Source organism: Epinephelus fuscoguttatus, linkage group LG16 (assembly GCF_011397635.1).
Source record: "Epinephelus fuscoguttatus linkage group LG16, E.fuscoguttatus.final_Chr_v1".
Taxonomy (NCBI): Eukaryota; Metazoa; Chordata; class Actinopteri; order Perciformes; family Serranidae; genus Epinephelus; species Epinephelus fuscoguttatus.
This window is the reverse complement of record NC_064767.1, coordinates 6,769,037-6,782,213: the sequence shown is the minus strand read 5'-3', so window position 1 is coordinate 6,782,213 and position 13,177 is coordinate 6,769,037. Positions and strand designations below refer to the sequence as shown.

General features: G+C 40.4%; 1 protein-coding gene across 18 annotated transcripts in view; it reads left to right on the top strand.

The window, feature by feature from the left end:
• LOC125903308 (NACHT, LRR and PYD domains-containing protein 12-like) overlaps positions 1 to 13,177 on the top strand; it is a 38,694-nt gene that overhangs the window by 19,335 nt on the left and 6,182 nt on the right. For 4 of the 18 annotated variants that reach the window (XM_049600155.1, XM_049600151.1, XM_049600148.1 and 1 more), the window contains exon 12: positions 9,567 to 9,740. The exons of 3 other annotated variants lie outside the window; for them this stretch is intronic. In XM_049600155.1, coding sequence (XP_049456112.1) covers positions 9,567 to 9,740 — 174 coding nt within the window. Of the gene's footprint in view, positions 1 to 8,832; positions 9,007 to 9,566; positions 9,741 to 10,105; positions 10,280 to 12,388; positions 12,436 to 12,557; positions 13,127 to 13,177 lie in introns of those variants that run through there. 11 more of the 18 variants (XM_049600163.1, XM_049600153.1, XM_049600157.1 and 8 more) reach the window with 10 other exon arrangements.

Below are 13,177 nucleotides of genomic sequence, written 5' to 3'. Positions count from 1 at the left end.
ATGATCAGTTTACACTGATGTCCTTTTTCAACTCTACAAGATAATGATCAGCTGGGTAATATCTGTGTGTCATTTTAAAGGACACTTCCCTTATAGCTGTAAAGCTGTCATCTGTCTGCGGCTCAGTCGATGTGACGTATCGTCCGCTGTGCAGAGGATTGTGGGTCAGAATAAACAGAAAAGCATGCTGGATTGTAAACTGTACAATACGACCAGATGTAGAAGAACATCCTGGTATTTATGACATACTGTGTATTGGGACACACTAAATCTTTTTCTGGCGTACTAAACAGTATGGTAGTATGGGGACTGGAACACACAGTTTGTTGTCTGCAGAGTTTCACATGTGAACACAAACATCCTGCACTGATCACATGACCACTCTTTTTAACTTCAACTCACTTTTCTGGACCCGTTGAACATCCGACAGTCTCCATGTTTCCTGTGTGTGATAGTGCTCGATTCAATCAGTCACCACAATCATCCTCACAGTAACATCTGCAGTGAAATCCAGCGCAGAGCCACAAATCCACCGACAGTAGAATTTAATATGTGATCTAGTTTTTATCATGTTGGTGTTTCTGACTTTATTTTAAAGTTGAGATCATTTTTAAAATAATTAATTTTCCTCTTTAATCTTCATGTTGAGACAGAAACGTGATCCTGGTGATGATCCATCAACACATGAAAGTTTTTACTGATTGATGACATTTAGAGAGAAACTGGTTTTATGTTTGTAAGTGACCGTCTGCATAAAGAAGGTGTTCAAAGCACATCAGCCATATTCAATCAGCCCAGAAATAATGATGGCTGTTATTATTCTGGGTGAACTGAGTGTGTCAGCTCAAAGTGACATGGTGCAGTTTCCCTTTGATTATCAGACAGTGTGGACAGTTACTCATAAACATTCATTTAAATATTGAAGTACATACATGTTTAAATATGTATAACAATGACAAATTGTATTTTTTTTTCTCAGTTCAATATAAGTCAACATATCTGGCAAGAGAAAAAAAAATGCGAATAAATACAGTAACACAATTTTAATATTTAAAATGAATATATCTTAAAGAATAAAACAACATAGTAATAATAAAACAACTACAATAAAGGGATTTAGTATTTAAAAACGAATACATTTGATTTACTTGAAAAGGGTTTGACTGGTATATTAGATAAATACATTTAATTCAGAGTACAAAACTGTAAACATGTTTTAATGTGAGTATCTGTGTCTGCAGCTCTGCTTGTAGTTCCTACTGAAGTCCACCAGAGGGCGCCATTACACCAGACACCAGCAGCTGACAGGTAAAACTCACTCAGTGAACTTTTAAAGGTTTTATTTTATTAATAATTAAAACATTTTGTCCTTCACCACATCTCAGAGGGGAATATTATACTTCTCCTTATACATTAGATTCAGTATTCTTATATTCATTGATTGTCAGCAAAATAAATAAAATAATAGTGTGGACAATTACTAATAAACATTCATTTAAATATTGATGTACACACATGTTTAAATATGTATGACAATGACAAATTGAATTTTTTTTCTCAATTCAATATAAGTCAACATATCTGGCAAGAGAAAAAAATAAATACGAATAAATACAGTAACACAATTTTAATATTTAAAATGAATATATCTTAAAGAATAAAACAACATAGTAATAATAAAACAACTACAATAAAGGGATTTAGTATTTAAAAACGAATACATTTGATTTACTTGAAAAGGGTTGAACTGGTATATTAGATAAATACATTTAATTTAGAGGAGAAAGAACTGTAAACATGTTTTAATGTGTGTATCTGTGTCTGCAGCTCTGCTTGTAGTTCCTACTGAAGTCCACCAGAGGGCGCCATTACACCAGACACCAGCAGCTGACAGGTAAAACTCACTCAGTGAACTTTTAAAGGTTTTTAAAACGTTTTATTTTGTTAATAATTAAGACATTTTGTCCTTCACCACATTTTAGAGGGGATAGTTTAACTGTTACAATAAATTGAATATCTTTTAGTTGGAGGACATTAGAAAAACATGAATGAAATAAAAGTGTGGAGAATAATTACATATAATTGTATTAAAATATATACAGTGTATAAATGCATACTAATGACAGATCAAGTATATATATTTGCTTAATTCAACATCAGTAAATATATCTGGCAAAAAGAAAAATTAAATACAAATAAATACAGTACAAATATTTTAATATTTAAAATGGATATAATTTTAAGAATAACATGACACAATAATGAAAATATATTTTCAATAAAGGGTTTAAGTATTTAAAAACGAATACATTAGATTAAATTGCAAAGGGTTTGACTGGTATATTAGATTAATACATTTAATTCAGAGTACAAAACTATAAACATGTTTTAATGTGTGTATCTGTGTCTGCAGCTCTGCTTGTAGTTCTTATATTCATTGATTATCAGCAAAATAAATAAAATAATAGTGTGGACAATTACTAATAAACATTCCTTTAAATATTGAAGTACATGCATGTTTAAATATGTATGATAATGACAAATTGTACTTTTACCCTAACCCTTTTTATACAGTCTATGGTGATGATGTGCTGATCAATGATTGGACTGATGCTCTCAGTGTTTCCTCTACAGATGAAGGTAGAAAGTCTCTGGGAGCTGGTGTAGATGTGAATGATTGATTTTGGATGATGTGACGAGCACATTGGAACATTTGAAATGTTGAAGAGCTTTTCAGAGTCAGTCAAACAGAAGTGAAAAGTGATGTCATCCCCAAAGAAAGGCAAAGACAAAGCAACATGAAGTGTGTTTCTCTGGTGTAGAAGAGGACACATTATGAACTCTAACAGAGGCTGAGAAAACCTTCTTCTTCCTTCAGATCATTGAACTCACTGTTGTTCTCTCTCTCATGGAGTCTGTCCATAAATGTGCTGTCATGTCTGAATGAAGCTGTAAGAAACATCAACATAACAGTCTCCTCTGTCTCAATGAGCAAATATCACTTTAACAAATCCATGATGGCAGCAGTGTCACATATTTACTGTCTGAAGAGGGCTTAAAAGACCCAGTCTGGCTCCAGTCTGAGTCCTGATGGAGCACATGGTCCCACTCAGATCAACAGAAAACTCTTTGTGTCCACAGACCTGGTCCAGACAGCAGAGAGCTGCAGAGTGATGAAGTCCACGAGAAGAAACTGAGTAAGTGGACCTTTGATTGATTCCAGTCTCTAATGTGTCTCTGTTGGTTCATGCGTTCACCTCCTGTCTTTGATAGAGTTTATCTGACAACAAATACTTTAAGTCTAATGATGAACCTGTCTGTCTGTCTTCATCAGGAGGCTGCAGGTTATCATCAACATGAAAAGGTATCACACTCAACACTTGACATCACATTTGATCCTGTTTCACCTTCAACATGTTCAACTCCAACCTCTTTGATTAAATGTCATCAATTTAAATCCCAGCTGTACAAGAACATATAAAGTGTTGAGTTCCCCTTATGTGACACATAACTACATCTTGTTAAACCATAATCTTCAGCTGTCAGCACTCACACATTTTCTTCAGTAAATTCAGTTCTAGTTAAACGTTGCTGTGTTGATCCTTTTCCTGTTGATAGCTGATAGTTTCTCCAGCAGCTGCTGAGGCCGAAGACTAAATACTGAATTTCCCTCCCTGCTGGTCTTCCTCTCTGTGTGCTAGGATCCATCAGAGACCAGACTCACCTGGACCTGAACCTGAGCCCAGCTGTGTGTCTCCTGAGACCGACCAGTCACATGAACATGGCATCGATGTTAAAGGACAAAAAGTCTCTGCTGCACAGTAAGCTGACATTAAATGTCAAATGAAGCTGACAGCTTCCCAGTATAACTGGTCTTCTACTGCTGATATTTAAGTTCTCCTTCTGAATCTAACCCCAACTCTCTGGGGACTAGTTGAGGAGGTCTCCTCAGGTGTGCTGTGGCCTAAACCAAACCTCAGTTTGAAGTGATGTGGCAGGTCAACAGTGTAAAGTCTGAACACATCAGACTAACAACACACTGCTTAAACAATCACACACCAAATACAAACAAGTATCACATCAGCTGTGACTCAAGTTGTTTAGTTATTGTATCCCATTGTAATGTTGGTTAAATAAGCATTATAAACAAGACGTGTTTCAAGCACATGCTTTAACTGTAATAAAATAACTTTCACTGCCAAATAAAACCAGTGAAATCAGAGACAGAAATCTTGTATGTTCAGTTAATTTCAGTGTTTCTATCAGTTTCCAGCAGCAGAGAGAAAAGTCCCCTGTACCCAGCTGTGTGTCCATGAAGAGTGATCGGTCAAAAGACTTTGGGATTCACTTCAAAGATGGACTCCCTTCCTCTGACCTGCTGTAAGTAAATAAAATTGTTGATTGAAACAGATGAACTAACCAAGGCCGTAACGATCATTGAGGACACCGAGGTCATGACCTCTGTATTTTTTCCTGACCTAAATGAATGAATAAGATGAAAATAAAAATAAACCATTTCATTTGTGCGGTGAAAGTGCGTGGGAGGACCGATGGAAGGTGATTGAGTGACTCTCTCTTCTCCATACTAAAAAATTATTTAAAAAAGAAAATTCTGGTACTCTTGTTTGATCGACGCAGCTTTCATACAGCTTTGCACACACATTATTCTTAGATAGATTACTTGCGAATGCAGGCTCGCACAGAAATGCCACACATATCATATGAAAGCGCAGGACCAGAGCTTTCCAATGATACCACACATCATTGTGCTGTCATCCCATCACACTATAAATACAGATCAATTGTCTACAAAATAAAAACCCGACGAATTTCTTTACAATCCATTATATAGATCTTGTTATCAGTCACTTCATATAGTGAGGAATATCGTATCTTACCATGTCTTAGGCTTGCGTGTCTTTCTCCCTGTCTATCCACATTTGTAGTCCGGCTTTCAACATGCAAATATCTCCATATTGTCCAGTTGACACTCCATCAAACTTCGTATGACAAGACCAGCCACTTCACCTTTGCGCACCCAGACAACTGTAGCCTAATTATGCATGCGTGACAGGGCCGTAGTCACCATATACATTGAGGAGGACATGTCCCCCCCCCAATGCCCAAAATGTTCGCCCAATATATAACTGAAACTGAAAAACAACAACAAAAAAATGTTCAGGTCAGGCCAAAGAGCAGCACAGAGCACAGAGAAGTAAGTCAAGATCATGTCAACAAGAAAACATCCAGAATTTTTTTTTACTGCAGAGTGGCAAATATTATCTTGGAGATCATTGCACTTGGTTGACTATTTTTCTATTATCTTAGATGTTAATATTGCATGTTTATTTCAAATGAAACACATTTTTGACTTGTGAATGGAATTTCTTGCAATAATGAAAAAATACTGGCAATCATGTCCGCCTGGCACAAACCACATGTTTTGGACAGCTGTGAAGTGACAGAATGTCCCAGCATCATGGTTCTTATATTGCCAGATTCCAGAGAGTCTCCCCTCTTCATATATGGCAGAATATGTCAACTTCCAACTTGCTATGGTGAGATACATGTAAAAATCTAAGAATGTAGTAACACGGATTTGTTTTTTTTTTAAAAAATGAATATAACTGACAACTGACAGATGAAGAGAAGTACTTCCTGCGAAAGAATAAGTGGTTCAAACATAATTATAAATACCCACAAACAAAGTTTGGTGAAAGGCAATTACGCTATAGTATGAAGTGGGAAGAAAAACATGATAAGATGGGATTAATCTAATATGATGTGTGTAGTTCTTTATAGATGTGGCCTCTTAATTTGGCTGTCAAAGTGCACCAGATTGAAGCCTTTTGATATATAATTGACAAAAATTTCTGACCCCTCCACGTGCACCACAACTAAATGACCCCAGTATTACAAAAATCCTGCGTACGGCCCTGGAACTAACTGTTCTGATCCTCAGTCATGAGACACAGAATCAGGTGTCCATCATTTACAGTGTCGTTTACATCTGGTTTTCATTCTGATCAATCATGACAGAACACGTCTTTAACTAACTGGTCTGTGTGTGTGTGTGTGTGTGTGTGTGTGTGTTTTTGTAAATCATATAAGTTTTTTTAAGATATTTTTTAGGGCATTTTGCCTTTAATAGACAGGACAGGTAAGTTTTTGAAAGGGGGAGAGAGAGGGGGTGACATGCAGCAAATGGCTGCAGGCTGGACTCGAACCCGGGCCGCTGCGGCAACAGCCATGTACATGGGGCGCCTGCTCTACCACTCAGCCACTGACGCCCCTGTAAATCATATAAGTTCTACAGTCTCCTGGTGCAAAGATCATGTGAGCTCATTGTTGATGGTTCCTCCACAGAGTGGACCAGGAGAGCTCAGAGGTTCCCAGTGGTCAGTCTGCCCAGCAGCATCAAACACACCTGGACTCCATATTTATGGTCTGTACATGTACAACAACTACTTTAACATCTATTCTGTTCACAATCATCTCCATGCTGCACTTTTTACACCAGTGGATTGTCAGTGTGTCCAACATGGATCTGATGTTTGATTGTGTCATTCATATAATATTCTGTTCCAGCTGCTGGAGGAGAACATCGTCACTTTTGTGAAGAACGAGCTGAAGAAGATCCAGAAGGTTCTGAGTTCAGATTACCCAGAATGCTCAGAGAGTCAGAGGGAGGATGAGGAGGTGTTGGATGGTGAGGATGAAGAGCAGAGGAGGATGAGCAGAGAGGCATTTCTGAAGATCACACTGAACTTCCTGAGGAGAATGAAGCAGGAGGAGCTGGCTGACTGTCTGCAGAGCAGTAAGAGGATTTCTATAAAGATTTAACATGATGGATAAACGGGACGTTTACTAATGTCTCAAGAGACGGACCAAAATATATTCATATACTCATTCTTTGAGGAAATGACATGTTGAAATATTTCCATTGTCTTATTGATGTTCTTTGTTGGGTTCATTCAGGAAGTGTTGTTCCAGTTTATAGGCGTAAACTGAAATCTAACCTGCAGAAGAAGTTCCAGTGTGTGTTTGAGGGGATCGCTAAAGCAGGAAACCCAACCCTTCTGAATCAGATCTACACAGAGCTCTACATCACAGAGGGAAGGACTGCAGAGGTCAATGATGAACATGAGGTCAGACAGATTGAAACAGCATCCAGGAAACCAGACAGACCAGAAACAACAATCAGACAAGAAGACATCTTTAAAGCCTCACCTGGAAGAGATGAAGCAATCAGAACAGTGATGACAAAGGGAGTGGCTGGCATTGGGAAAACAGTCTTAACGCAGAAGTTCACTCTGGACTGGGCTGAAGACAAAGCCAACCAGGACATACAGTTCACATTTCCATTCACTTTCAGAGAGCTGAATGTGCTGAAAGAGAAAAAGTACAGCTTGGTGGAACTTGTTCATCACTTCTTTACTGAAACCAAGGAAGCAGGAATCTGCAGGTTTGAAGAGTTCCAGGTTGTGTTCATCTTTGACGGTCTGGATGAGTGTCGACTTCCTCTGGACTTCCACAACAATGAGATCCTGACTGATGTTACAGAGTCCACCTCAGTGGATGTGCTGCTGACAAACCTCATCAGGGGGAAACTGCTTCCCTCTGCTCGCCTCTGGATAACCACACGACCTGCAGCAGCCAATCAGATCCCTCCTGAGTGTGTTGACATGGTGACGGAGGTCAGAGGGTTCACTGACCCACAGAAGGAGGAGTACTTCAGGAAGAGATTCAGAGATGAGGAGCAGGCCAGCAGAATCATCTCCCACATCAAGACATCACGAAGCCTCCACATCATGTGCCACATCCCAGTCTTCTGCTGGATCACTGCTACAGTTCTGGAGGATGTGATGAAGACCAGAGAGGGAGGAGAGCTGCCCAAGACCCTGACTGAGATGTACGTCCACTTCCTGGTGGTTCAGACCAAAGTGAAAAACATCAAGTATGATGGAGGAGCTGAGACAGATCCACACTGGAGTCCAGGGAACAGAGAGATGATTGAGTGTCTGGGAAAACTGGGTTTTGATGAGCTGCAGAAAGGCAACCTGATCTTCTATGAATCAGACCTGACAGAGTGTGGCATCGATATCAGAGCAGCCTCAGTGTACTCAGGAGTGTTCACACAGATCTTTAAAGAGGAGAGAGGACTGTACCAGGACAAGGTGTTCTGCTTCGTCCATCTGAGTGTTCAGGAGTTTCTGGCTGCTCTTCATGTCCATCTGACCTTCATCAACTCTGGAGTCAATCTGATGGCAGAACAACAGACAACACCCCGGCCGTCTAAAGTCTTCAGAGACAAACAGAATCTGAAGTATCTCCACCAGAGTGCTGTGGACAAGGCCTTGCAGAGTCCAAATGGACACCTGGACTTGTTCCTCCGGTACCTCCTGGGTCTTTCACTGCAGACCAATCAGAAACACCTACAAGGTCTGCTGACACAGACAGGAAGTAGCTCACAGACCAATCAGGAAACAGTCCAGTACATCAAGAAGAAGATCAACGAGGATCTGTCTGCAGAGAGAAGCATCAATCTGTTCCACTGTCTGAATGAACTGAATGATCATTTTCTAGTGGAGGAGATCCAACAGTCCCTGAGTTCAGGACGTCTCTCCACAGATAAACTGTCTCCTGCTCAGTGGTCAGCTCTGGTCTTCATCTTACTGTCGTCAGAAGAAGATCTGGACGTGTTTGACCTGAAGAAATACTCTACTTCAGAGGAGGCTCTTCTGAGGCTGCTGCCAGTGGTCAAAGCCTCCAACAAATGCTCTGTTGTGTTTTCAACTTACTGTCTTTTTCTGTATTATATCGTCTCTTCAGACTGAGTGGTTGTAACCTGTCAGAGAGAAGCTGTGAAGCTCTGTCCTCAGTTCTCAGCTCCCAGTCCTCCAGTCTGAGACACCTGGACCTGAGTAACAACAACCTGAAGGATTCAGGAGTGAAGCTTCTGTCTGATGGACTGAAGAGTTCACACTGTACACTGGAAACTCTCAGGTCAGATCAAGCTGCAGACCATCTGAAATGATTTCAGATATTTCTCTGAACTCCATACAGTTTAAACATTCTCTCTCATGTCAGCATTTCTGAATCTGACAAATGTTCAATCAGGATTTGAAACTTCACAGTTCAGAAACTCTTTTCTGGTTCAATCCCACCTACTGAACTACATACAGATATGAACTCTGGCTGATATAGAAAAGACCATTATGCTTTCATATCATGTTATTTGGATTGACTCCTTATTTATGAGTTAATCATAATTAACTGTAAGGATTTTAATCTGTGCTCAGAAGAGATTATACTGTAGATCACCAAATTTAGTGGGTCCTCACTTGTTACCATCTGGATGAAGTTGATATTTCAGTTTTACTGAACAAATTTAAAGTGTTCTTCTTGACTCAGTGTTATAATGCAGGTCTGTTAGTGTCCTGTTAGCTGACGTACTAACTGAGATCTTTGGTCCTTTAGATTTGACTTCAGTCCAGACTCATTAATCAAAGAGGATTGCATTTTAACACAAATATTTTTCTTCCTGATGATTGTTGTCTCTGTAGGCTGAGTGTCTGTGACCTCTCAGAGAGAAGCTGTGAAGCTCTGTCCTCAGTTCTCAGCTCCCAGTCCTGCAGTCTGAGACACCTGGACCTGAGTAACAACAACCTGAAGGATTCAGGAGTGAAGCTTCTGTCTGATGGACTGAAGAGTTCACACTGTACACTGGAAACTCTCAGGTCAGGATTCATCAACATGTTCAACTGATGGCCACTTAGATCCTGATTTACATTAGTTGATAAACTCATAATAATCACAGGATTGTCTCTGCTGATATGATTTCAAACAAGTTGTGTTTTGTGTTTCAGTCTCTTTCCATCAACATGTTTTATGTTGTTTTTTTTCTCTGTTGTTGGAACTTGAAATATCAGAGAGGAATCAGTGATGTTGTCAGATAGTTGGTGGACATTAGTGGGTGTTTGGTTGTGACCAGAAAAAAGTCAGTAATAATGTTGATGTAACCCCACAGTAGGCGACAGTATGGCAGTACTGTGGTACCCACCCTCAGATTTTGTGAGATGTGTGTTGTCTTGTGTGTTTGCAGTGTGTCAGGCTGTCTGATCACAGAGGAAGGCTGTGTTTCTCTGGCCTCAGCTCTCAGCTCCAACCCCTCCCATCTGAGACACCTGGACCTGAGCTACAATCATCCAGGAGACTCAGGGGTGAAGCTGCTGTCGGCTGGAGTGAAGGATCCACATTGGAGACTGGACACTCTCAGGTATGAAGAGGCCTGCTGCAGCCACAGACACTCAGTCTGATAGAGGAGGTAGAGCTGGAAACTTTGTCTCTGTCACACTGTCAGCCTGGCTCATATGACCCTGACACACCAAGCTGACCTCAAACAACCAGAGCTGATAAACAATGACTCATCAAACTGTTTGTGTCCCATCAGACCATCAATACAGACACAAGTAGTCAGGGAACAGTAGCCAGGATGTGCCGAAACAGGGAGGGAAGGTGATGAAATGTTTCTGGAGCGTTGTCTTGTTTCAACATTGGAGAATAGGACAGTGGTGTATCCTGACATGTTGTAGGTTCATGGTGGGTTGGCATTCATCAACATCGTCATGCTGCAGAGGGCTGTACCACGAAGCAAGATCAGTGGCTTAGCCAGACATGTTGAGTTGGGTTTTCCATCCTACAAAGGTGGCTCTTTTAACCTGGCTAGATTGCCATGGTAACCTCTGCTACAAACCTAACCTGCTTGGGACGAGTTTATGCTCCGAGTTTCAGCTTCAAATCAGCTAAAAAGCACATTTCACTGCTCCTTTGAGAAGCATCACTCTATAATCAATGTGAATATATGAGCGATGCAGATTGTTAGCTGAGGGAAAACATTATAAATGCACTTCATCCAACTTGTTGAGCCGTAACGTTACATACATGTCCCCGAACGAAGCTGTGTGATTACAGTAGTGTTTACTGTATCTATCATGTCACTTTATTTTAACACAGGAACCTAGAGTCCATCAGTGATGCTGAAAATCTGAGGAACATTGTTTTATTTTATCTGTAAGGTTGTTGTTGCTCTCACTGAACTACTGAATATATTTGTGTCCTCTGGTCCATCTGTCCACGCTGGCTCTAAGAAAAGCTTCTTTAAAATCACAGGTAGCAAACAGGTCACTATATTATTAATCAGGATGATGTTTACTGTCATATGAAATATGATAGAATCCTGTCAAAGCACCATAACGTTACCACTGTGGATTAGGTTTTATGTTTGGTCCTGATTTGCTGAAGTCTGTTTTACACTGCTGGTATATGACAGCTGATAGAACACTGATTAGAAAATGAATGACTCCATTGGTGTTTATCACAGATAATATTCAGTCAATAATATTCATTTCATTTTAATTTACCCCCAAACTTTAGTGATGTATGTGTCTCCTTCATTAAGGGACAGTAAATGCAGTTCTTGTTTAAATCTGCTGCATCAAGTTTAAAGTTTCAGAGCTGTAGAAAGAGCAGCTGTCAGGTTAGAAATAAACAGAGAGGTAAAATAAATATATTCACATATGAGTTCACACAGTTAGTAATATTAATGCAAACACTCCTCTCTGGCTGTAACTGAAGCCACAGTGTTGCTTTTTACTTTAGAAGATTCTTCAAAGGTGGAAGTAGGTGTACGTGATCGATCGGTTTTAAAGGTCAATTGATGCACTGAACACATCATTTGACTTGTTTTATGTAAATGTGCAGAGCCTGAAGAAGAAAGCCTGAGTTAACAGACAGTTGACAACCACCTTCATGGTGTCTGTTATCTCTGACTGAGACTTCAGGGTTTGTTGAGTCAGCTCAGACAAAGAGAGACTGGTTCTGTTGAACTGGCTTCATGGTGCAGCCCTCTGGTTTGTGGGCTCATATCAAATAATACTGCAGGATGTGTTGATGCTCATCATCTGACACCAGTGTGTGTTGCCCTTAAGTCTACAAATTATTGTCCACAGACAACGAAACAGATAAGACCATTACCATGTAATAGTGAGTCAGTGTAAACAGTCTTGATAAATCATCAGAATGTTTTGCTGTTTTAAAGGTTTGACAAGTTTGTTTTGCACTGACAGAGAGTTCCCTGGCTGATAAGAGTCGACTGGTTGTGGGACTCAGCACAGAAACTACTGTACTACTACTACTGTCATATTTTCAGCTCCAGATTACAGACAATAAAAACCAGTGTTGGACAATATCAGCTGATTAATAATAAGTGATGAACATGTCAGTCCATGTGTAGACAATAACAAAGCTGTGTGTATGAGAGTGATGTAATGTCCATGTTTCCATGGTGAAAGAGGAAGTGCTGCTCTGACCCCCCTCCTCCTTTCAGGGTGGAGCCTGGTGGAGTCCGATGGTTGAGACCAGGTCTGAGGAAGTGTAAGTGTGTTTTTCATTTGATCTTCAAACTGTGACATCACTCATTCAAATCTCTGATGTCATCATCAGAGTGATGATAGATGAATAACTGCAGCTGTATTGTGTCTTCTTCTCTCCATCAGATTCCTGTGAACTCACAATCGACACAAACACAGTGAACAGACACCTCAAACTGTCTGACAACAACAGGAAGGTGACACGTGTGGAGGAGGATCAGTCGTATCCTCATCATCCAGACAGATCTGACCACTGGACTCAGCTGCTGTGTAGAACTGGTCTGACTGGTCGCTGTTACTGGGAGGTCAAGTGGAGAGAAGACGTTTCTATATCAGTGAGTTACAGAGGAATCAGGAGGAGAGGAGACAATAATGACTGTCTGTTTGGATGGAATGATCAGTCCTGGAGTCTGAGCTGCTTTAATGGTGGTTACACTGTGTGGCACGATAACAGAAAAACACACATCTCCTCCCCCTCCCCCTCCTCCTCCTCCTCCTCCTCCTCCTCTGGTAGAGTAGCAGTGTATGTGGACTGTCCTGCTGGCACTCTGTCCTTCTTCAGAGTCTCCTCTGACACACTGATCCACCTCCACACCTTCAACACCACATTCACTGAACCTCTTTATCCTGGGTTTTGGCTACTGTCACCTTGTTCCTCAGTGTCTCTGTGTTCTCTGTAGGAGGGAGAGTCTCCTCCTGTTAGAGAAACTTTCTCACTGCTGAACAGATAGTTCAGTCTGTACAGG